The 23,138-nt window shown below is 36.8% G+C and overlaps 2 protein-coding genes and 2 long non-coding RNA genes across 6 annotated transcripts; 2 read left to right on the top strand and 2 right to left on the bottom strand.

Annotated features, from left to right (window-relative positions):
• The first annotated feature begins 281 nt into the window (after positions 1-281).
• LOC141773281 (uncharacterized) lies at positions 282-6,527 on the top strand. Of its 2 annotated transcripts, none has more exons than XR_012595063.1 (4): positions 282-432; positions 2,451-2,538; positions 4,657-4,793; positions 6,369-6,527. It is a non-coding gene; the product is annotated as an uncharacterized LOC141773281 (long non-coding RNA). The 2 variants fall into 2 exon arrangements; XR_012595062.1 differs by having other exon boundaries at positions 4,657-4,806.
• LOC141773282 (uncharacterized) lies at positions 5,669-8,736 on the bottom strand. Its single transcript, XR_012595064.1, has 2 exons — positions 8,369-8,736; positions 5,669-5,816 (listed from the first exon to the last, which is right to left on the bottom strand). It is a non-coding gene; the product is annotated as an uncharacterized LOC141773282 (long non-coding RNA).
• A 1,957-nt stretch (positions 8,737-10,693) lies between these two features.
• wfdc2 (WAP four-disulfide core domain 2) lies at positions 10,694-12,336 on the top strand. 2 transcript variants are annotated; one of them, XM_074645165.1, is made up of 4 exons: positions 10,700-10,851; positions 11,007-11,150; positions 11,309-11,446; positions 11,525-12,336. In XM_074645165.1, the coding sequence occupies exons 1-4, from the start codon at positions 10,755-10,757 to the stop codon at positions 11,656-11,658; spliced, it is 513 nt and encodes a 170-aa protein (XP_074501266.1). In that variant the 5' UTR covers positions 10,700-10,754; the 3' UTR covers positions 11,659-12,336. The 2 variants fall into 2 exon arrangements, with proteins under 2 accessions (XP_074501265.1, XP_074501266.1); XM_074645164.1 differs by lacking the exon at positions 11,007-11,150 and having other exon boundaries at positions 10,694-10,851.
• A 967-nt stretch (positions 12,337-13,303) lies between these two features.
• Positions 13,304-22,583, bottom strand: pigt (phosphatidylinositol glycan anchor biosynthesis, class T). The gene is made up of 11 exons (XM_074645151.1): positions 22,108-22,583; positions 21,087-21,264; positions 20,855-20,982; positions 20,235-20,335; positions 19,838-20,012; positions 19,177-19,274; positions 18,122-18,278; positions 17,484-17,684; positions 15,790-15,955; positions 15,229-15,312; positions 13,304-15,044 (listed from the first exon to the last, which is right to left on the bottom strand). Exons 1-11 carry the CDS (start codon positions 22,517-22,519, stop codon positions 14,795-14,797), a joined length of 1,950 nt encoding a protein of 649 aa, XP_074501252.1. The 5' UTR covers positions 22,520-22,583; the 3' UTR covers positions 13,304-14,794.
• Between the last annotated feature and the right edge of the window lie 555 nt (positions 22,584-23,138).

Genomic DNA, 23,138 nt, shown 5'->3' with positions numbered 1-23,138 from the left:
ATTAGTTTATGAGAACAAATTTAATTTCATTCATTTCAGTCAAAAATGTAGAGTTGAGTTTCATTATAGCACATGAAGATGGGTGGGGTCTTTAAGAATGTTACCTTATAAATTGTTCTAAAACATTAATCATTAGGTCCAAAGGTATGGGAGCATGAAACAAAGAGCTGCTCTGTGGTTTGAATATCACTTTTACAGAAAACACACTCATTGCTCTCAGAGCCAAATCTATTATTCTTAAGAATTCCCTGGAAGGTGAAGTTATAGCTGTGTGTTGTAGCTGCAGTGTCTCCTCCTCACCTCCAGGGGGCGCTGTGAGACTGCAGCTTTATAACCGCCTGTTTCCGGCCGTTTCCCGCCTAGTAATCCAGAGGTTTGAATGAGACACACCTGTCTTTCTTTCTTTCTCGCTTCTTCTGTCCTCAATTTCAGGTTAGTTCGGTACAATAACAACAGGAATGTCAGTGTTCAGTATGTTAACTGTGAGTTAAGTATATTCGAGCTGTCAGATGATCTGAAGGCCGTTAAAAACATTTTAAATGAGAAGTTTGAAGTCTCGTTGTTTGTGTTTGTCGCCATAATGGCGGCGTCTCGCCTGTGTTGCCAGATCTCGCGAGAGAAACAAGCAACCAGGTTGAACAAGCCGAAAAGAAGCAGCTGTAAGTAGTAGAACATTTTATTTCATTTTTTTTTTTTTAGATGTTTAGCTTTTAACTTTACATTTTAATTGTCAACTAAACTTAAAGTAGTAAAACATTTTATTTCATTTTTAGCTTGTAACTTTACAAAATTGTCAACTAAACTTAAAGTAGTAGAACATTTCATTTTATTTCATTTTTGTATTTCAAAATTAGCTTGTAACTTTCCTTTTTCTGTCAATTAACTTAAAGTAGTAGAACATTTTATTTCATTTTTGTATATTTTTTTAGCTTGTAACTTTACATTTTTTTGTCAACTAAACTTGAATTAGTACAACATTTTATTTCATTTTTGTGTTTCAAAATTAGCTTGTAACTTTACTTTTTTTGTCAACTAAACTTAAAGTAGTAGAACATTTTATTTCATTTTTGTATAATTTTTTAGCTTGTAAATTAAAAAAAAATATTCAACTAAACTTGAATGAGTAGAACATCTTATTTCATTTTATTTCATTTTTGTATTTCAAAATTAGCTTGTAACTTTACTTTTTCTTTGTCAACTAAACTTAAAGTAGTTGAACATTTTATTTCATTTTTATATAGATTTTTAGCTTGTAACTTTACTTTTTCTTTGTCAACTAAACTTAAAAGTAGTTGAACATTTTACTTAATTTGTGTATATTTTTTAGATGGTAACTAAAAATTTGTCAACTAAACTTAAAGTAGTAGAACATTATATTTCATTTTTTGTATTTCATTTTTAGCTTGTAACTTTAAATTTTTTTGGTCAACTAAATTTAAAGTAGTAAAACATTTAATTTCAATTTTTTTTAATATTTTTTTTAGCTCGTAACTTTAAATTTTTTCTTCTCAACTAAACTTAAACGTAGTAGAACATTTTATTTCATTTTTGTATAATGTTTTCAGTGCTAACATGTTGAACCAGATCGGCATGATGTGCTTGTATATCACACTTATAATTACGGCAAACTGCCTTCAAATCGTCGGAGCGATACGGGAGCAAGCCCAAATAAGCAACTACACTTTAGAAACAAGCACAAAAAAACGCAACCTGCGACTACCAATATTTGTAAGCAACTTTTTCTATTGTATTCTGTTGATATAACTGTATTTCATTAAAATATAACTTATTTATAGTCTATATAATCTACAGACTATCAGACTGACGGGAAGTGCATTATTATCATAGTGTCGGGGATGTGTCTGTGTTTTTGTTCCGGTGTTTTTCACGGAGCTGACGCTTGCCCCTCGCTCTCCTCCCCGGCTCTCTGAAGCTCTTTACGACCCTGTTGCCTGGCAATGACAATAACCTTTTATTTTGATGTTAATAAAATGTACCCGAATTCATAAATATGTTACTACTGACATTCATGTAATATTACGTCACAACGTCTGCTGTATTAGCCGTGTGTTTACTGCGTGTTTATTTGCATATAGAGCGGGGAAGTGAAATCTGATCACAAGTGGTCATTCATGTGGAGACGCATTATAAAGCCAGGTGTGAACTCACATACTTAGAGCGGTCCCCTTGTGATCGGATCACTCAGGACGCCTTTTAATACCAGGTCTGAACAGGGCCACAGTCACTTGTTGCAGTATGACTATTGTTGTGTACAGATGCCTGACAAACAAAGTGCTGGGCTGCTGTGAGCAGCGGTGAGCAGAGCAGATGCTGTGAGGTGTGTCTCATTGTAAAAGTGATTGTAAGCTTTCTGAATCCTTTGACTGGCTGTTCACTAGTGTCTTCTTTGCTGTACAGTTTGATATTTACTTAGTTTTTTCCCTCCACAGGTTTTGCTGTGGATCGTCTGTCCAAGGCCAAAGTGAGCGTGACGACGAGGCTGACGGATCCTCTGATGTGTGCTACCTGTAATTTCCTGTACGTACCAAATACACTCATTTCCTGTGCATGAATTGCAAAAACAGTGCCCTCTCATCATTAGTGCAGAGTTCACCTTTGATTGTTAGCATATTTTATGGAACAGAGGCGATCAGATATCAAACAGCAGATGTATTCAGTGAAAGCTTTTAATGTCTCTGGGTAATCACAGAGAGACGAACCCCAGACTGCAGCTGCAAAATAACAAAACAAAATAGTCTAATCATAATGTTTGTTGTTTATATGTGATGAACAAACATCTAACACTCAGACAATCATCTCATATTCTGTCTTTTTTACAGACTAGTGCAGAACCCGTTCAAAACAACTATAGATGTATTATGACGTTTAGTATTGAATTGTGTTACTATTCTAACTATTTGCACTGCAAAATAACTCACAAAAGGCCCCCAAAACAGTAACAAAAAATATGCAATACAACTGTATACTACTTCTACTTCAGAGTTAGATGGTTATGGAAGAAATACAGTTGATTTTAGGATTTAAAGATGCAAGTTAGCTGTGCAATTACACTGCTGTGTCTCTAATGAGAATATGATACATAACAAAAATGAAATACGGTTTAATCGCAAATTTTTTAATTAAGATTTGTATTATTTTTAAAATATAATGGTATATAGCCCAGCTAAATATAGGTGCTCGGTAAACTTTGAAGTTCAGTGGACGCTCCTTAAGGTAACAAACCATAAACTATTTATTGAGATTTGGTTTTGAGGGATAATCTAAACTAATTTAGGCTTTTTTGGTGATGACAGTTTGCCCTGTGTTTCAAGTGTAATGTGTGAAACCAATGATTAACAATTACACTATTAGATTATTTTGCTATTTTATAATTGCCGTATTATCTTACTTCTATTTCAATAAAATCAGATCACATTTACTAATCTTTATTGTTACCATTATTTATTTATTTATTTACTACTATTTGTCTACTGCTCTTATTAGTATATTGATAAGGTACATGAAAATTAAATTTAAATTATTAACCAACAAAAATAAAGTAGAGTTTTTACAATTCCCTCTTACAAAATTAATTATTAACCACCACCTAAATAATTTAGTTCATGTAAGCCCACGATAAACAACTTATATATTATAGATATAGATTATAGCTCAACTATCGAGATTCTAAGTAACTGGAGACAAAACTTTTTTCCTACCCCAAGTAGGTCATAAACCTTATAGTGTAAAGTGTAAACGTTATAGTGCTTTTTATCCAGAAGAACAGCAGATCCCCGTTCACTTATATTTGTTTACATACCAGTCTTGCCCGGTCCAATATGGCGGCGACGTTGACGTATTACAGCAACAGGCTGCCAATGCAGCGTCTATGTATATATTTCTGTCTCCAGTAGCCTTCAAATAATTTACAGGAAGTCCCAGAAATAGCTGTAAGTATTCTATCCGTTTATGTCTGTCCTGTAAAGCACTTTTCTAATTTTGCTATATAAATAACCTTTATTATTATTATCAATCACACAAGATGTGTTTGTTAACAGATTAAACCTTCATTGCTCAATATGAGACTGATAGCCTAAAATCTAGCATTAAATATTACAATTTCTACAAAACATAGTGTTTGGTGTCAACTAGGAGCCGATCAGCTCTTTGTTCAGGCGACAGCCAGGCGTTTCTCATCATGCCCTGGGTCTTTCAGTCGGTGAAGAGCAGCTGCGGCTGCTTCAAATTCGTGAGGTTATCGTTGCCCCTCGTGTTCATGTTGCAAAATATTGAATGAATGCATATCCAAGGAAATACAAATTATTTAGGAATCAGTGTTTTTATAAAATTTTATAAAATGTAATTTTAACGTTACTTCTCCAGTGCCTGTAAGAGTTAACCAACATAATTAAATGAGAAAAGTCTACTAAAAGTTTATTTGTTACAGCTTAAAGTGATGCAGATGTGAGAAGAAATTGCTAAAATGGGATGTTAAGTTGTTGTTTATTTGATAGGTGTGTATCAACAAATCTAAAGAAATGTATATTTCTATTAAAAAGACATTGAATGTACGATGATGAAAATGGATAACAGATTCACTTGCTCGAAAAATAGCCTCGTCTAACTTTCTCATTTGTTCTTTCCTGAATTCTCCAGCTGATCCAGTGATAAGTGACTCCTTGGACGATGAGTGCCGATGCCAGAACAAGACCAGTCCCTGCTTGAGGAACGCTGTTTCAACTGCATCCAGGCTTTCATATACAATAAGACATCACTAGAGACTGAAAATATGGGTGTGGCACAGTTGTAAGAATTGATTGATGTTGTGGATGGTATTATTCAGGGTCGTAGCCTACTATTCACTTTGTTATGGTGGTTATGGTATTCTGGTGGTAATGATGTTGATTCACTTTGGTGTTAGCTAAAATATAACTTACTAAAATAACTCTTAGTAGCTGTTTACTTTCCCGATAGCCTAACTTACTTGTCCGAAACGGAAATGTAGGTCTATTAAATAATAAATAAATTTAACAGGGATTTGGACAATTGTTATAATTTATTAACGTACAAAATTAATATGCTCTCCTCAAAGCCACGAGACTCCATTGATCGAAACAGTAATTTTATCTTGCCGATCGTTGTAAAACGCTCTTCATTCAAACTCAACAGAAACAAAATAAAACTAATCAGTCTACCCACTGCTCCAACAATCACTAATTTTGGTTGCTTTCTACAGAAGCGTGGAATTAGTAGTATTAATTATGTTATATGCTGCTTAGAGCTAGTTTCAGGAAGACAAACGGGTTATAATTTCCTCTCTAATATCTATTTTATATTGCTGTGAAAAAATCATAGCTAGAAAAATGTCATAGTATATTATGCTATTAAAAGGTCATAAAATAAGTCAGTATTGTATACCAAAAAATAACAGTATGTTGTAAAAAATGCAAAAAAAAAAAGTGTAGTATTCAAAATATGAAAGAAAAGATCTAAGCCATACAAATGTCAAACAAGTCAATAGTACAGTATCTCCATAAAAAATATATTAATAGTAGTGTGACAAAAAATATATATATATCATGGTGTGTATGCCATGAATAAGTCATAGTATTGTATGTCAAAAACAATGTAGAGATAGAAGGAGGGTTTTAGAACAGAAAACCACACATTTTAATTAAGGTTTTTATTGAAAATGCGCCTGTCCCGATACAACCTCTTATAACACCTTCGATTACATTCATACAGTACAGGAAGAAGCCAAAGACGTGAATGAATTGAGTAGTAGGTCGTCCTCAGTTTAGGTCCGCTGCACTCATCTGTTGAGAAAAGAACAGAATGACAACAAAAGAATTTGCATCATGTCATGCCTACTACTTATTTGATGAGATATTGTGTTTATGACTGACTTTTTTCCCCGACATATTATAATATGACTTTTAATGCTACTTTTTATAACATACAATACCACGATTTTTTTTTTTTACAAACTAAACGACTTTATTTTTACTTTTTTTCAACATAGTATACTATGACTTTTTCAAAACTTTTTTTTTTACATACTATAACTTTTTTTTTTTACACACTTTACTATGACTTTTTTAAAACTTTTTTTACATAATATACTGACTTTTTTTTTTGACTTTTTTGAAACATACATACTATGACTTTATTAAAACTTTTTTTTACATTATACTATGACCTTTTTTCCACATACTATGACTTTTTTTTCAACATACATACTATGACTTTTTTTTACATAATATACTATGACTTTTTTGACATACTATGACTAGTTTCGTTCCAGCCTTAGAGATTCTCTTGTTTGCTAAATTGTATATTTTGTTAATTCTTTTCTCTTTTGCCTGCAGCCTTTTTGACCAGAGTCCGGCCCCCGATCCACTCCTGCCTGTCTTCCCTCCTCGTTCCCCTGCCTCAACCCCGAGGAGAAATCCCTGCACTCCCTTGACCAATACTCTCTGCCACATTGTATTTTAAGTATTGTCATTAAAATCTTCCTTTGAACCTGATCTGTCTGTTTTTTTTCTGCATTTGGGTTCAGACAACTCAAGTTAAAATGACATATTTCGACTAATACAATTATTTTTTTCGAAATAGTATACCATGACTTAACTGTATATCGAAAAAAAAGTAAAAAAAAAAAAAAAAAGGCATAGTGAAGCATGTCAAAAAAGTAAAAAAAAAAGTTATAGTATAGTATGTCAAAAAAAGTTTAAAAATTCTAGCATGTCTAAAAAGTAAAAAAAAAAAATTCTAGTATAGCATGTCAAAAAAAGTTTTAAAAAAAAGACAAAGTTATAGTATAGCATGTAAAACAAAAGTTAAAAAAAAAGTTATAGTAAAGCATGTCAAAAAAAAAAAAAAAGTTGTATTATGTTACAAAAAGTTTAAAAAAATTCTAGTATAGCATGTCAAAAAAAGAAAAAAAGTTATAGTAAAGCATGTCAAAAAAAGTAACAAAAAAGAAAAAAAAGTTATAGTATAGTATGTCAGTAACAGTTAAAAACTAATTCTAGTATAGCATGTCAAAAAAAGTAAAAAAAAAAAAAGTTATAGTAAAGCATATCAAAAAAAGTTAAAAAAAAATTCTAGTATAGCATGTCAAAAAAGTAAAAAAAAAAAAAGTTATAGTATAATATGTCAAAAAAAGTTTTTAAAAAAGTTATAGTAAAGCATGTCAAAAAAGTTTTAATAAAAAAGGGTTAGGGTTAGGGGGGTTAGGGTTAGGGGGGTTAGGGTTAGGGGGTTAGGGTTAGGGTGGGGTTAGGGTTAAGGGGGTTAGGGTTAGGGGGGTTAGGGTTAGGGTTTAAAAAAAAAATTATAGTATATAGCATGTCAAAAAAAGTAAAAAAAAAATTCTAATATAGAATGTCAAAAAAGTAAAAAAAAAAGTTATAGTATAGTATGTCAAAAAAAGTTTTTAAAAAAAATATAGCCCAGCATGTCTAAAAAGTAAAAAAAAAAGTTATAATAAAGCATGTCAAAAAACTTTAAAAGAAAGTTATAGTATAGTATGTCAAAAAAAGTTTAAAAAAAAAAATATAGCCTAGCATGTCTAAAAAGTAAAAAAAAAAAAAAGTTGGAGTATAGCATGTCAAAAAAAGTTGAAAAAGTTGAAAAAAAAGTTATAGTATAGTATGTCAAAAAAAGTTTTTAAAAAAGTTATAGTATAGCATGTCAAAAAAAGTAAAAAAAGAAAAGAAAAAAGTTATAGTATAGCATGTCAAAAAGTTTTTAAAAAAGTTATAGTATAGTATGTCAAAAAAAGTTTTAAAAAAAGTTATATAGTATGTCAAAAAAAGTTTTAAAAAAAGTTATAGTATAGCATGTCAAAAAAAGTAAAAAAAAAAAGAAAAAAGTTATAGTATAGCATGTCAAAAAAAATTAAAAAAAAAAAAAAATTGTATTATGTTACAAAAAGTTTAAAAAAATTCTAGTATAGCATGTCAAAAAGTTTAAAAAAAAGTTATAGTAAAGCATGTCAAAAAAGTTTTAAAAAAGGTTATAGTAAAGCATGTAAAAAAAAAGTTTAAAAAAAAGTTATAGTAAAGCATGTCAAAAAGTCAACAAAAAAGTTATAGTAAAGCATGTCAAAAAGTCAACAAAAAAAAGTTATAGTATAATATGTCAAAATAAATAAAAAAAAAAGTCATAGTATAGTATGTCAAAAAAATAAATAAATAAAATTAAGACTTTTGTCCATCCAAATTCCCAAGTATTTGTATATGCTGACATTTTGTTAACATCTACACCACCAGACATCTCCAGTTGAGTCAAACTGCATGTTGCCCTCCTCACAGTGAAAATATATCAGTAGAATGAAAACAAACAGTATATCACTTGACTGTACCTGTGTTTGATGCATCAGACGACGCACCTGCTGATTACTGCTGGTACTCGTCTGTGCCTGTGTCTGTCTGATGGTGTCTTATATCCTTTATTATTCTTTACTGTTGACGTCCACATCGCAACAACACAACGTGCAAAAAGCATAGAAGTCGTCCTTTCTGATTTATGTGATGTATCCATGCTCTCTAGCGACTAAACGGAGTCTTTAGTTTCAGTGTTTCTGTGGTTTAACCTCCAGTTAGCAGCGCCAGTAGCACCATGTGACGCTACAGGCTACAGGTGTTCCCACTTCCATAACGTGACGTCAAGCAGTCACCTGGCTAATTTTGTTAGCCAATGAAATACCAGCAATGTAACTCCAGTTTTATGCAGCTCTTCCAATGTATTTACACTGAATATAAATAACACAGCTAGGAACAACAATGACCAGCAATAACAATAAGAATACAATAATAAAAATAAAATGTCTATATAATGGTCTGGAAGTTGTAAATGACGACGGAGTATTAAGGAAAAACAATCTGAGATTTTGAGAATAAAGTCATATTACGAGAAAAAAATTATAATTCAATGAGAATAAAGTCATACTATTTTTTTTTTAAAAAGTCGAAATATTATGAGAATGAAGTCATAACTTTATGAGAAAAAAGTCTTATTACAAGAATAGTCATAATTTTACGAGAAAAAAGTCGTAATATGAGAATAAAGTCATAACTTTGAGAATTTTTTTTTTTAATATTACAAGAATAAAGTCATAATTTTACGAGAAAAAAAAGTAATTTCCTCCTCCACAATGTGGAGGTTTATGTTTATTATTTATTTATTTATTTTGCACAAATTAAGACTACACAAAGTAAGAGGCAAAAACCCGCTGGGCTTATTAGAAGCCTCCACCTAAATAGTGTGTGATCAAGCACGATGCAAATAAAGAAAGAGTTGCTTGACCTTGATATTCAGTGAAAAGAGCATCGTTAAGACACTGACAGTGTTTTTTGTTGCGTCAGTGAGAACATGAGTAAACCACCTTACATGTAACTCCTGATTATGCCAATAGATGGCAACACAGGCTCAGACTCCATGCTTTGGCAGATACATAACAGTCTTAGTGGACTATCTTTGCTTCTTGCATAGTGTAGTTCAAGTGGCATTTTGCATAAAAAGGACAACTAAAGTCACAGCACAAGAAATAAGGCAACACGGACAGAAGCAATATTATAAATAGGCCAATGAAATGCTGCTAAAGTGCAACCAAGTTAAATGTTAAACAGCACACAGTTCCACTCTTCCACTCGCAGAAACATGATCAGTAACAGCTACAGATCATAATTTATCATCAAAATCGCCCACAATTTGCTCAAGAACACTTGCAATCCAATTATATTACACCTTAAAATGGGGCTGTAGTCAAATATACGGTATGAATGTGACATTTCATGACAAAATCACTCTTGATCACGTTACCTTTCTAGTTTCATTCATGTCAAAACAAAATACAGATCACTATCACTAAAAAAATACAAACTATTAGGGGTGGAACAATATATCGATCATCATATTTAAGATACCTTTTTTTTAAAAATTCCCACTTTATATTTATTCTTTTTATTAAAAAGAATGTTATTTTTCATTTAAATGTCTTGAAGCCCAGTGACAATATTGTCTAATCATATTTTAGCATTTTGTGAGTTGATATAAATGTAATTTATTGTGTTAAATAGTCATATGATATTGTCTCTTATTACACAGCTTTGTTGAATACTCGATTCTGATTGGTCAATCATGACGTTCTATGGTCTGTTATTTCTTTATAGCAGACCGTTGCTATGTATAGCAGACCGTTGCTATGTATAACAGACCGTTGCTATGGGCCCAGTTCTGATGTCGGACCCTGGCGGACCGTTTTTGTGTCAAATTATTGATTTCTTAAGTAAGTAGCCGTGTAATAAGCGGGATAACGTACAGCTAGCGGCTCATTGTTGTGAAATAAACCCCTTCAGGGCGATGCAAGACCTCTGTCGGGGTTTATTTCACAACAATGACTGGCTCGCTGTACATTATCCCTTACTTATCAATTGAATTGAATCTAAATAATATCGTGGGTTACGATATCAGCAAATACCGTATCGTTGTCCAAAGAATCAATATAATATCCTATCGTAATGAAACTTGTGATTTACACCCCTACAAACTATGACATCATGTAATTACAAAAGGGGGGGAAATTGGGAAATGTGTGTCTACTGTCTTAACAAAAAGCTCAGGACCCCTAAAATGCAGAGATTGGACCGTAAATCTACAGGCACAAGGACCCAGCGTCCTCTGGCTGCAGGTTGTGTACTGGGATACTTGTCCAAACTGGAGGACATTCTTGTGAGACAGAAGTTAACATGGAGCAACACCGGTCGGCAGTTTGTGCACTGATTTTAGCACTCTGTGCATTCGTGCACTTTGACATTGCTGCAGGAGCTGCTGGCAATCTAACTGGTATGTTTGTTTTTACTCAGATGGTTTTATGTGTTTTAATGTATAATCTGTGCTAAAAAAGTGTGAAAGTTTGTGAGTTTCATTCCACAACCAAGTTGTTTGGTTTCCACAGCTGATCCCATCTCCTCTTCTGCTTCACTGCCTCTTTCTCTCAGCGATTCTCCCAAAACCAGGCCACTGCCCACGTCTCCTTAATGTTGTCCCATCACATAAGGGGTGTACGTGTGATGAAGACTGTCCCGCTGACCACAAATGCTGTGTCTTTGACTGTGGAGCTGTCTGTGTCCCTCCTGCTTTCAGTACGAGCCACGATGTTGAACTTTTTTCTTGCTTTTAAATCTTTGGTTGAATCTTCTCAGTGACTGAATTTGACGGGGAAATCAAGCGTGGACAGAAAGTCTTTTAAAATTCATGTTTTAGTCCTCTTTGTGTATGTTAATGTCTGTTTTCCCTTCAGCCAAGCCAGGAGTGTGTCCTCGCAGGAACTGGGGCTCCGGAGCCTGTGCTGAATTCTGCTCCAATGACAGTGATTGCCCCAATGATGAGAAGTGCTGCCACAATGGATGTGGACATTCGTGCATTGAACCATACACAGGTTAGATATATATATACATATGCATACATGATATATATATAAACATGAGTGTGTTGACACTTTTTTTTGTCTCGTCAGTGAAGCGAGGTCGCTGTGCCCTTCCCAAGGGAACCCTCATGTGTGCCGAGTACTGCTATCACGACGGTCAGTGTCCAGGAGAGCAGAAGTGCTGCAAGACGACCTGCGGCCACGCCTGCAGCGAGCCCTGCTGATTGGACAGCTCAGCCACATTTAACCACGCGTTTGGTTTCTTTCATGCAACGGCACAGAAAATGTTCACTTTTTTTCTACCTTTTCAATAGCAGCACACAGTTGGTACGATATTTGAGCTTTGGTTTGCACAATGTTGGATTCTTTGGAGGAGAAAGTAAATAGTTTTCTTTTAAAAGGGGACCTATTATGCTTTTGTGCTTTTTCCCTTTCCTTTAGTGTGTTATATAGTATTTTGTGCATCTAAAAAGGACTGCAAAGTTACAAAGTCCACGACAAAGGGAGTTACTCCCCCCAACAGAAACACTTCTCCCGAAATGCCTCGCTTGAAGTCCCGCCTTTTCTTCCGTAACATGGTGGTGTCACCAAGTAACACATTTGCATAACGGCTAGTTTGGCACGCCCTCAAACAAAGCTAGTTAGAGCGGAGCTGGAGCGGAGTCCGAAGAGTTTGGTTGAGTCGACCAATCACAACAGAGTGGGCCAGCTGACCAATCAGAGCAAGAGGTGCTGCAGCACAGCCAGGACTAGAACAATGAAGCATTTCTTAAACATTAAAGTACGTAAACATGTTCTAGTAGAAACCCAGAATCCAAGTATGCACCTGAAAATAAGCACAATAGGTCCCCTTTAAATATAGTTAAGATACCATTTTATGTGCCTGTACTTTAAGTACATACTCCACATTTGGAAAAGCAAGAACTATAGAATAACTTGCAGGAGAAAAATAGTTGGTACTGTGCCATTCATAGTCTTCAAAAGACCACCAGTATGTTTGCATTTTAACTTGATTAGTTTACAGTCTTACTTTGACGTCAGTAACATTTTGATCAGCATTTCTGATATTGTATCTTCTAGTATATTCTAAATGTACTGTACTGTACTTGTATATCAGTTGCTTGTAGAGTTTGAAGGTATGGAACAATTTGTATTTCAAACCAATAAACATGTTTCCAGAACCTAGAAATGTCTCGTGTGTTAATCACCTTGCTGGCTATACTGTAAGTCTGGAGTTTCACAGGTTTCTTTTATTGCCTTTTTTAGTCGAGAGTTTGGCTGAAAAAACAACTGATGAAATATGCCAAGAATGGAAAGTGCTTACTGGCAGACTATTTAAAGAGTTGGCCAAGAAAGTCTGTTGCTCAAAGATTTCAACACCGTTGCACCACAACCTCACAATGTGCAGCTCAAATTGATTTTTATATATAAAACAGACGTATTTATTTTTGTCATTTACAGAGGTGTGACTAAATAGTGTACTCGTCTAGCCGATCACAAACATGAGCTAAATAAAGTGACACGGAGAGCTGTGACTAAGACACTTAATCATTGAAGATACTGTCCTCTGGCCGGGTTTATCTACTTGCTTGGAGAGATAACACAGTTCCCATATGTGAACATCACTTATGTGGAATGCTGCTTTTTTTCCCCTTTTGTTTGTTTTTGTTCCCAAACGTGCAGGCGTGCGAATCACTGACCGGCCAAACACAGAGACGTCTGTGTTTGTTCTCTCCCGAGTCTGCCAGAAGTGGGGCCAAGTTTGTTTTCACAAAAATGTGGGCACTCAGTGGGAAGTAATACAGCTCCAGCTCCCACTGCACTTTAGAACGGCGTACCTTCTTTCACTGCTAGGAAATTTGAATAAAATAATAGAAAGATGTTTCAGTTTATTGAAAAGGCCATAAAGAACACACACGCACGCTCAGTACCGCTTCAAACATTCTGTGCACTCTTTTCCCAGCAAGTGAACCAGAATGGACAAATACATAACAAAAAGTTTAACAAACACAATGCATGGTAGTATTTCATGGTAAAGTAATGTCCATAATGACAGACTTCAGTTCGCTATAAGACACACTGAATCTGACATTGAACAGATGAGTGAATGAGTTCACAACCCCGACCAATTAAAGGCAATTAAATATGAAGAAACGTGCAGACAATCGCATTTAACATTCAAGCATGCATCCAGAAGTGCAAAAATAAATGTTTGGTTAGAGGGCTGTTCCTTTTTTTAATAGAACAAGTATTTCCAGACGAGTAACGCTATTGCTCAGAACAAATTTAACCCCCTGAGAACCCGACTTTACGGTCTTTCAGAGGCCGATTCAGGTTCAGTTTTAGAGTTAGAGTGAAGGTACAGATATCAAATGAAACTAGACACTAAACCAAAACCTGAAGAATTCATTGGTAACAACCAGGTCATGCTCGCTCGACGGCAAGGAGGCTAAATAACGCTCTGAATTTAGGCAAAATTTTGGAAAAACTGGCATGGCCATTTTCAAAGGGGTATTAATTAATACGGGAATTAATTGATTTAGTTTTTCTGATTTATGACTGGAACAAGTTGACACACAGTGCTGAGCTGCATCGCAAATTAATCTTCAGGTTCCCAGCTTTCAGATGATGTACACCACTTCTATGTGACATCTACTGCTGACCTGCTATCTCCCCCTAAGGACCCCCTTAAAAAAAGACAAAAACGCGTCTATTGTGGGTCTCAGAGGGTTAAAAAACATATGGTTTTGGTAACTTAAGAGTATTTTTGTGGGCATGTCTTCTTTTCTTATATATTAAAACTACTATAAAACATGTGTCAGATAAGACAGATGAATCAGAAACTATTAAATAAAGAGGACATGCCACTGGATGTCCCGTAGTTAGACGATGATGCTATGATGATTTCATGGGAAAGTTATTTGCTATCCTGTCATGACAGAGGTTTGAGGAAATGTGACATTCTGACTCTGACTTACAAAGTCATTTTATTTTATCTTTCCTAGCAGGGAGATATCAATCAACAGGTCAGGATCAAAGGTGATCGTCCTTTTCCTATCTGAGCTCTGAGGCTTTGTGATGCTGCGTCAGTCTCATATTTGGTTCGTTGTTAAACAACAACAGAGCTCTTTCCTTCCATCCGAGTACAGAAATGTCTCTTTTCTCTTCCTTAGCCAGCAGGAAATCATCCCGAAAAACATTTATGTTCAAAAACATCCATTTGAAAACCAAACCTTCAAGTTGACCGTTTTTAAAAACATTCATATACCAGTGCTTGACTCAGTTCTTCCCTGAATATCCCATGTTTACCAGCGCGTTCCTTTCTAAAAGTAGAAACCAGTTGGCGTCCGTGTCCAGCCCTCAGAGCAGCGGCACGCCCCTCATCTTGCGGATGATGTTGGCCAGCCGCTTGGCCAATCCCGGGCTGGGCTCTTCTATCTGGAAGCTCCGGGTCAGGAGGTTGTAGAGGGAGCCGTAGCCCACGGCCACCACGGTGCAGGTCAGGCAGATGACATTATAGGGCATGCTGAAGTCTGGAGTTGGCAGGTTGACCAGCAGAGGCTCCGTGTAGACGCGCACAAAGTAGCTGGACTCCTCTTTACAGGGGAAACTGGAGGGGGAGATGGGACAGAGGCATTTTGTTAGCGTGATTGTTTTTCCCTCCGGTGGGTGTGGTTTGACATGTTGCTCTCTGTCTCTGTGTTTTCTCTACAGGAACTCAAACAACACACAGACGAGTAGCAACAACAGACATATTCCTTCAGAAAAACCAACAACAACAACTCTATACTTACAAGCTGCTGAAAAGTGGCTGTTCCTGAGTGCTGTTCGTATCCATGGCGACAATGCTTGGTACAAGAGAGCTGATGACTGAAGACCTAAATGTTGAAGAAATGCAAAAACTTTGACTCCTAGGCCCGGTTCAGACCGGGTATTAACATGCGTCCTGAGTGATCGGATCACAAGTGGACAGCTCTAAGTTGAAGATGCATTGAGATCTGATCGCTCAGACCACATTCATATTACTGCTGACATTCCTGTAATCTTAAGCCACAATGTCTGCTGTATTAGCCGTGTGTCTACGACGTGTTTATTTGCATATAGAGCGGGGAAGTGAGGTCCAATCACAGGTGGTCACTCAGGACGCATGTGGAGACGCATTCTAATGCCAGGTGTGAACAGACGTACTTAAAGCTGTCCACTTGTGATCCGATCATTGAGCCCTTACACCCCTCAAAATCACACAACACCTACAATGTTGTGAAGGGACGTGAGAAGAAACACGTGTGCTGCATCTTCTTTTCAGTAACCTTTGGAAATAATCAGTTTTGAGAACGGCTCTACATGCTTCTTACCCGACGTAGAAGCCGTGGTTGGGATCAGGGGTGTACTCGGTCCACTTGAGCAGAGCCCTCTCGAACTGCACCGTGACCTCGGTGACGGAGTTTGGAGGAAGCTGGACCAGCATCTCCAGCAGGTGAGGCCTCACACGGTCCTTAGACGGCTGGTAGTGGATGTAGCCTGGCGGAGGAAGAAAAACATGAGTGATACACTATTCTACCGTTTATCCATAGCCCAAAGTTGTGTATACATATGATACAAAACCCCATAAATGATAATATTATTTCATATAATGTATTTATAATGTTTGAGCAAGAACCAAGCACCAAGATAGGTAGGTAGTCTTCTACTACAGCCTTCATTTTAGAAAATATGACTCATGTTCTCCTCCTTCTGGTGAAAAGACGCATCTGCATGGAAATCATGAAACAAGGATTCCTGTAGTGAAACTAAGAACGTATAGTATGTGTAACTCATCTAGCTAGTACAATAACTGTACCAATCCCTATAGAGGAAAACCTACAACAGTATGGAGTGTCATAAACAATAAAAGCATAGTAATGAATAACTTAGTGTTGTGATGAAGTACAGTAGAACATTATTATTCTTTTCTAAAAATGTCAAGTTATTTTCACTTCCACAGTCACCTATCTTTCCACAAAATTTTGAAAATCAGCCTCTTCTTGTGTTTACAGCAGCGTTTGCCACCAATTACCAAAATAATTGCCAGATAATTAACACAACATGGAATTATTGACCCTTTAATTGCAGTTAAAATGTTAAAATCTTGGGCAGAAACATCCAAGCTTCTGTTATACAGTCTAGAGCTGCAACGATTAATCACTGATCTCCCTCCAGATATTAGAGTAATGTTAAAAAGGTGTCATGTTGTCTCAGCAGGTATCTCTCTGCCCCGTCAGAGGCTGCCCTTTCCCCTCGCCACTCTGCTGCTCTGTAGCCGGCTGGCGAGCGAGCTACGCCTGCAGGCGATTGTGGAGCTAAACACAAGTTCCCGTTAATTTTTAATGGACATTTGTGTTGTGATATTTAAACTAACTATCCGTCAACAAGGAAATAAAAGCCCCTCGTCTACAGACCCGTCTCTAGAGAGCTCCAGCCAGCTCATAGCGGTCTGTGAGCGTGACCGTTGGTAGCGACCCCGGCAGGCACTATAGTTAGCTGTCAGGGCAGTTTGTGGAGCTTCTAAACTCTGAAAACGGTAGAGAAAATGTTCAATTTGCCATTTAATATTGTAAAACTGTCAATATTCAAAATCTACACAGCTGATTTCTCGCATCAAAAATGTTCAGAAGTGAATTTAATGATGAAATAGCTACAAAAAATTTAAAAAACAAGCCGTTTTTGGCTGCTGTTGTTGTCGTTGTAACCATAGCCTGTAGTGTTCCAGCGCTTTGCATTGTGGGATACAGTAGGCGAGGTAGACTGGTCCGATGTATACTGTGGATTTTTTCCAAATCAGTATGACATCCGGGTATTTTTGGCATCCTGTAGATTTTGCTTTTGTTCGCATACTACGCATTTTGACCAAATCAGTACGTACTATTAGTATTGTATGCGGTTTCGAATATAGCCATAGACAAGTTGTTCCACTATTTGGCACATTTGTAATTTATTTTCAGATCCTGATTGCAATTTTGTGCACACACACAGGCGACACATTCCCTCTCTGCTTCCTAAAGTGACTCACTGGGCTTGTTGTCCTTCCCCTTGCTGGTCACAGTGAGGGTGTGGATGTAGAGACGAAGGTACCAAGGTACCGTTTCCAGCAGCAGCACGGGGAAAGACCTGTAGGGATGGTTGTTGTACATCAGCGTGTGGATCTCTCCCGTCTGCAGCCCGTAACCGGCCACGTAACGCTCAGCGTGGAGCAGTGGACGCAGCATGTCTCCTGCAGGGGCATTAAGTTTCACCTTAATGTTTGACAAATTAACAGAGGAACCTCTATAGGAACAAACAGAAACAGTGTCACTTCGGTACAAAACACAACAATCTCGGAGGCAAGTAGTGTTTTCTTATTTGTTTTTTTTGGCTATGTTTGGTGAAAACGGTAACAAGTCGCCTCAGCTGCTGCTTGTTGAGGACTTTGTACCAAAACAGAGAACAGGTTGCAAAGGAACAGGCTGCAGATAAAATGATGATTGCAATGTAAACACAGAGAACAGAAGAACAGTAGTTACACGTAACCAAGAGAGATAAAACAAACAGATAAAGACACAGTTTTGTTAACTCCTGTATAGTCCTTCTTGATGCATTGAATAATTGAGTCTACTGTATGTCCGGCCTTTTACACAAAGCTGTGTGTCGTGCTCTGCTGTTCTCACTCACCCTCAGTGGATTTCCAGCGGATCAGCAGGTTGAGGGAGCGCACGGTGCCAAAGGTGACTTGTTGGGTCAGATCGTAGACGGAGAAGGTCCGTCTGTCCCCGAGCACCATCGCCTGGCTCAGCAGGGGAGTGGCCGGGCTCAACTCGAACTGATCCCCCTGCAAAACCACATCACATTTCACTTGTGTTGCACATCTCCGTACGTACTGTTAGAAAGATTATTCCTTGTGCACATTGCTACATCTGTTTTAAAATAATCTTAAAAAGGTAACCTGTGGAGTTGTCTAGTTAACAATGTTTACAGTGTTAATGTTTTCATTCAGAGAAACACATTGTGTATTTCCTTGAATGCATTTCCTTCCTCATCAAACATTTGCAAATGATCCTGCATTGTTTACATCCATGTTTACTTGCTAGCTGTCGTCTTTTTCACCGCCTTCGTTGGCGCATTGCAGCATATCTTTGCCAGCACATAAATAAACATGATGACAGAGTTGCTTTCTTTGACAAGAACTTTGCCTTAATAAAATAGTGTAAAACTGGCAAAACAAATATCTGATGATATATGATATATGATGATGCCAGCTTTCGTTACTCGACAGTTTTCCATATTTAGTGCTTTTTTAGGACCAACCAAATGAGTCCGTAGCACCGAGTTATGATACCCAGTCCTATTTTAGTGTGCTTGTGTACTGTCTTTACACAGCATCTTTTCTGAAAAGTAAACCTTGCTCATCCCAAGACAATTTCTAATAGCAAAAGAAGCTAAACACTGTGGTTTCTCTTGGAGTTGAATACACATAATACCAAATGCCATGACCTCCTATTGTTCCGTCATTAGCATTTCCTGCCTATCACTGCTGAGCTGGAGATGACGCTAAATAGCTACAAAAACAATAGACTAGTCTTACAGCGCTACTAGAGGTCAAAAACTCCAAAGGGAACCTTTAAAATCTCTCCTTCATACTACTTTTGCTTTCTGTGAAGCTTGCATTGAGGGGAAATAACTAATTGTTTAGAGCGGATGATGTTGTGCGTGTTCTGTGGGAGTCAAACCTGAGGGTTGTCTGTGACGTCGATGTAGATTTTACTGGAGGAGGCCAGCGGACAAGCTTCAGTCACGGTCCGAGAGAACATCTTAAACAGAGACCACTCTGGAGGAACAAACAGCTTGAGTTATCTGAAGCCAGGGAGGCGTCATGTGTTTTACTACCAAATAGAGATGTTCCGATCCCGGTAACGGAAATGTATCCGATACTGCCCAAAATTCGGGATCAGGTATCGGCGAGTACGCCAGTCTATGCACCGATCAGATACTATAATTTATTAACACAGAAAATAATCAACTTGTTTAACTGCATTATTTTATATATATATTTGTTTTTATATTATTAATTTATGTTCTTTGTAATTGACAAACTGAATAATAAAAGAAATGGATATTAACCTGAGCCAGGCCTTACAACAAAGATAGTAATCATATCACATCCATACATGGTCAGCAGTAAACAGCTGTTTAATAATAATGATAAGAAGTATATATTTGTTTTATCATGCTGGTATTGGATCGGCACTCGGTATCATCTGATACCGCAAGTTCAGGTATCGGAATCGGTATCATGAAGGAAAAAATGGTATTGGAAGATCTCTACTACAAAACCTCAGGAATTCTAAACTTAAATGTGAGATGAATGGAGAGAGATGTGCTTCTGCTCACCTCGTTTGCCCTGTCCAGGGGTGTGCAGGTCAAAGACCACGTTCAGCGTCTGTCTCAGCTCCCAGGATGTGGTTTTGCACTGCCAGTCCTGACACACGGGTCTGATGTGCACCGCCTGGGAATGAAAACTGCTGTGGAAGAGTTTCTCTGACTTCATCAGGACAGCGAGACCAGCCTGCACGTGCAACACACGGCCACATAGAGAAACAGAAGAAGACACGGTGTTAGCTGAAGACTGAACGAGAGTTTGAAATTGTGATCTTGAGAAATTCTGCCACGTATGAGGTCAGTATGTGCATCATACAAAGGAGTACACAGTGTATTTGAGTTCTGCTGTGTTTTTTTTTTTTTTTTTAGAAAGACAGAAATAGAGACACACAAACACACAGTCACCCACCTTCGATCCACATGGCAAGAGTTTCTTCCAGGGTGTCAAATTCTCAGTACAAACAATCTCTCGTGGGAGGGTGGCATAGCGAAGGAAGCGGTGGTCTGTCACTTCAAGTTCAACACAAAAAAACAACATCAGTCTAGAAGTAATGAGATGCATCTTGGGTAGTATCTGTAGCACCTGCATGCTGCGAGGTGTCTAATCACACCATTAGATTTTATTCAGGCTCATCACAACAGAGTAGGGCTGCAACAAACGATCATTTTCATTGTCGATTAATCTGTTGATTATTTTCTCGATTAATCGATTAGTTGTTTGATCTATAAAATGTCAGAGAAAATTTTAATCAGTGTTTCCTCAAAGCCCAAGATGACGTCCTCAAGTGTCTTGTTTTGTCCACAACTCAAATATATTCACTTTACTGTCATAGAGGAGTAAAGAAACCAGAAAATATTCACATTTAAGAAGCTGGAATCAGAGAATTCAATTACTCAAACCGATTAATCGATTATCAAAATAGTTGGTGATTAATCTAATAGTTGACAGCTAATCAATTAATCTTTGCAGTTCTATTAGAGAGCTTTACAAAATGCAAAAGGGAGATTGAAAAAAGCCTCTCTCTTTACCGTTGCTTATACCCAGCGGTTTGAACGACGCACTGGGCTGAACAGTGTTGGTGGAGTCGATGAAGTTCAGCGAAGCGCAGAAGATCCCCGACAAAACGTTCGTCAGCTCCTTCCACGTGCCATCGACACTAAAAAAGGGCACAAAAAATGGTACGAAATGTTGAAATGACTGACAAAGCACTTACTAGGATTTAGGGAAAATAGAGAGCAGCCACCAGAGGGCCATACTCACTCTGTAACAGAGTCCTGGAACCAAACCCAGAGTTCGGCCCCGGGAGGAGACGGCAGGAAGGGCTGCCCCCACTGCATGGTCCTCCAGTAGCCCTGCGTGAAGGAGATGTGCAGCTCTCGCACCGAGAACTTGGAGATGACCTGGCCCAGAGACTTGGGAAACAGCCGGTAGTGGGACACTGAGGAACATAATATAACATTATACAGTTTAGCGGGGGTGTAAGTCAGAAGTTTCATCACAATATACAATATTATATTGATTCATCGGACAACTTAAACTAATTACTCATTATTATTATAGTGTAGAATATGTGACAAATGTCTGAAAATTATGTGATAGACGTTAGAAAAATATCCAAAAATTATTTGTAAAATATGGGGAAGAATTAGTGAAAAATCTCAGAAAAATATTAGAAAAATGTCTAAAAGTTATCTTTAAAATATGTGGAAGAAATAGTGAAAAATGTCCAAAAAATATTAGAAAAATGTCCAAAAAGTATTTGTAAAATATGTGGTAGAATTAGTGAAAAATGTCAGAAAAATATTAGATAGAAATAATAGCAGAATAGCAGACAAGATGAGTGACAGTGGGAAACAAAGCAGCATGTAAAATTATGATATTCTGGAAATTATAAGGTTCAGTATAATTACATTGAATTATTTAAGTGATATATGTGCACACATACTAATCAAAGTTCAAAACAGCGCTAAATGTGGCTGAATTATAAAAGGCAGAAGTAGTAAAAGGAAGAGCCGGCTCTTCTCTTCTTGGTGAGCTGAGCCAAATGATCTGATCACTAAAAAGAGCCTGAATTCCCATCACTAGTTCTGTTGCAATAAGAACAAATCATGTCTGTTTGTGCCTCCAGATGGAAGTCTAAATGTTTAATGAATCAGTGAAGTCTAAATGTTTAATGAATCAGTGAAGTCTAAATGTTGAATGAATCAGTGAAGTCTAAATGTTGAATGAATCAGTGAAGTCTAAATGTTGAATGAATCAGTGTTAACATTAGTTATCTCACCTTTGTTTCCTCTCATGAAGTCAGTCTCCCACAAGGTGCGGAACTGGAAGCTGGCATAAACATCTCCTGAGTGCAGAGGTCTGATCACCAGCTCCTCCTGGAACTCATCTTTATGCTGCGGTACCGAGGGTTGGACCGGTACCGAGGAGGAGGAGTGGACCGGTGGTTGAGCTTCATTAGTCTCCTGTCTGTCTGCAGCTTCATCATGAGTCTCCTCTTCAACAACATCAGTCGCTTCCCATCGTCTCTCCTCCACTTCCACCGTCTCTGTGGCTGTTTCTGGGTTATTATCTACCGCTGCGTCGTGTTCTTCAGCAGCTGGTGTCGTTTCTTGACTGTCTGCGATGATAAACACCGTTAAACTGCAGAGAATCAGCAGCAGAGCCGAGTAGCTGCATCTGAGACCCGCCATGTTTGCTCCAGTTGGTGGTGCTTCACTTCCGCATCAACGCGTCATCCGTGGAACCAGCCAATGAGCTGCGTCCATATGTATCCCTGTCTGTAGCACTGAAGGGTCTGTCTTTGTTTTAAGCACAAATATTATGACATTTTTATGATTTAATACTAACATGGAAGCGTTATCTGCTTTATTTGAAGGATTTATGAGCAGCATAATGGTGTTTCTATAGAGTGTAGAAGTTATTTTTTAATGCGGAAGGGGTAGTTTGATGATGTTTTTCATGCATATTGATTTGATTTTAGATTTTGGGGTTTTCATATATGCTTCAAACAATATGCCTGCCGCGTTATTATAGTAACGTTAATTTGAAACATAAATTTGTGCATTATTATTTATATATACATTATTTCATATATATATATATACATATAAATATTTATATATATAATATATATATATAAAAATATGTATATATTTATATTATATATATATATATAAATAATAATAATAATAATATATATAATAATATATAACTAATAAATAAATAAATATATACATATTTTTATCTATATATAATATATATAGATATAAATATCTATATATATAGATCTATATATATATAGATCTATAT

This window comes from Sebastes fasciatus, chromosome 8 (genome assembly GCF_043250625.1).
Source record: "Sebastes fasciatus isolate fSebFas1 chromosome 8, fSebFas1.pri, whole genome shotgun sequence".
NCBI classification, from domain to species: Eukaryota; Metazoa; Chordata; class Actinopteri; order Perciformes; family Sebastidae; genus Sebastes; species Sebastes fasciatus.
Note: the sequence above shows the minus strand (reverse complement) of the source record. Positions and strands in the feature narration are given on the sequence as shown.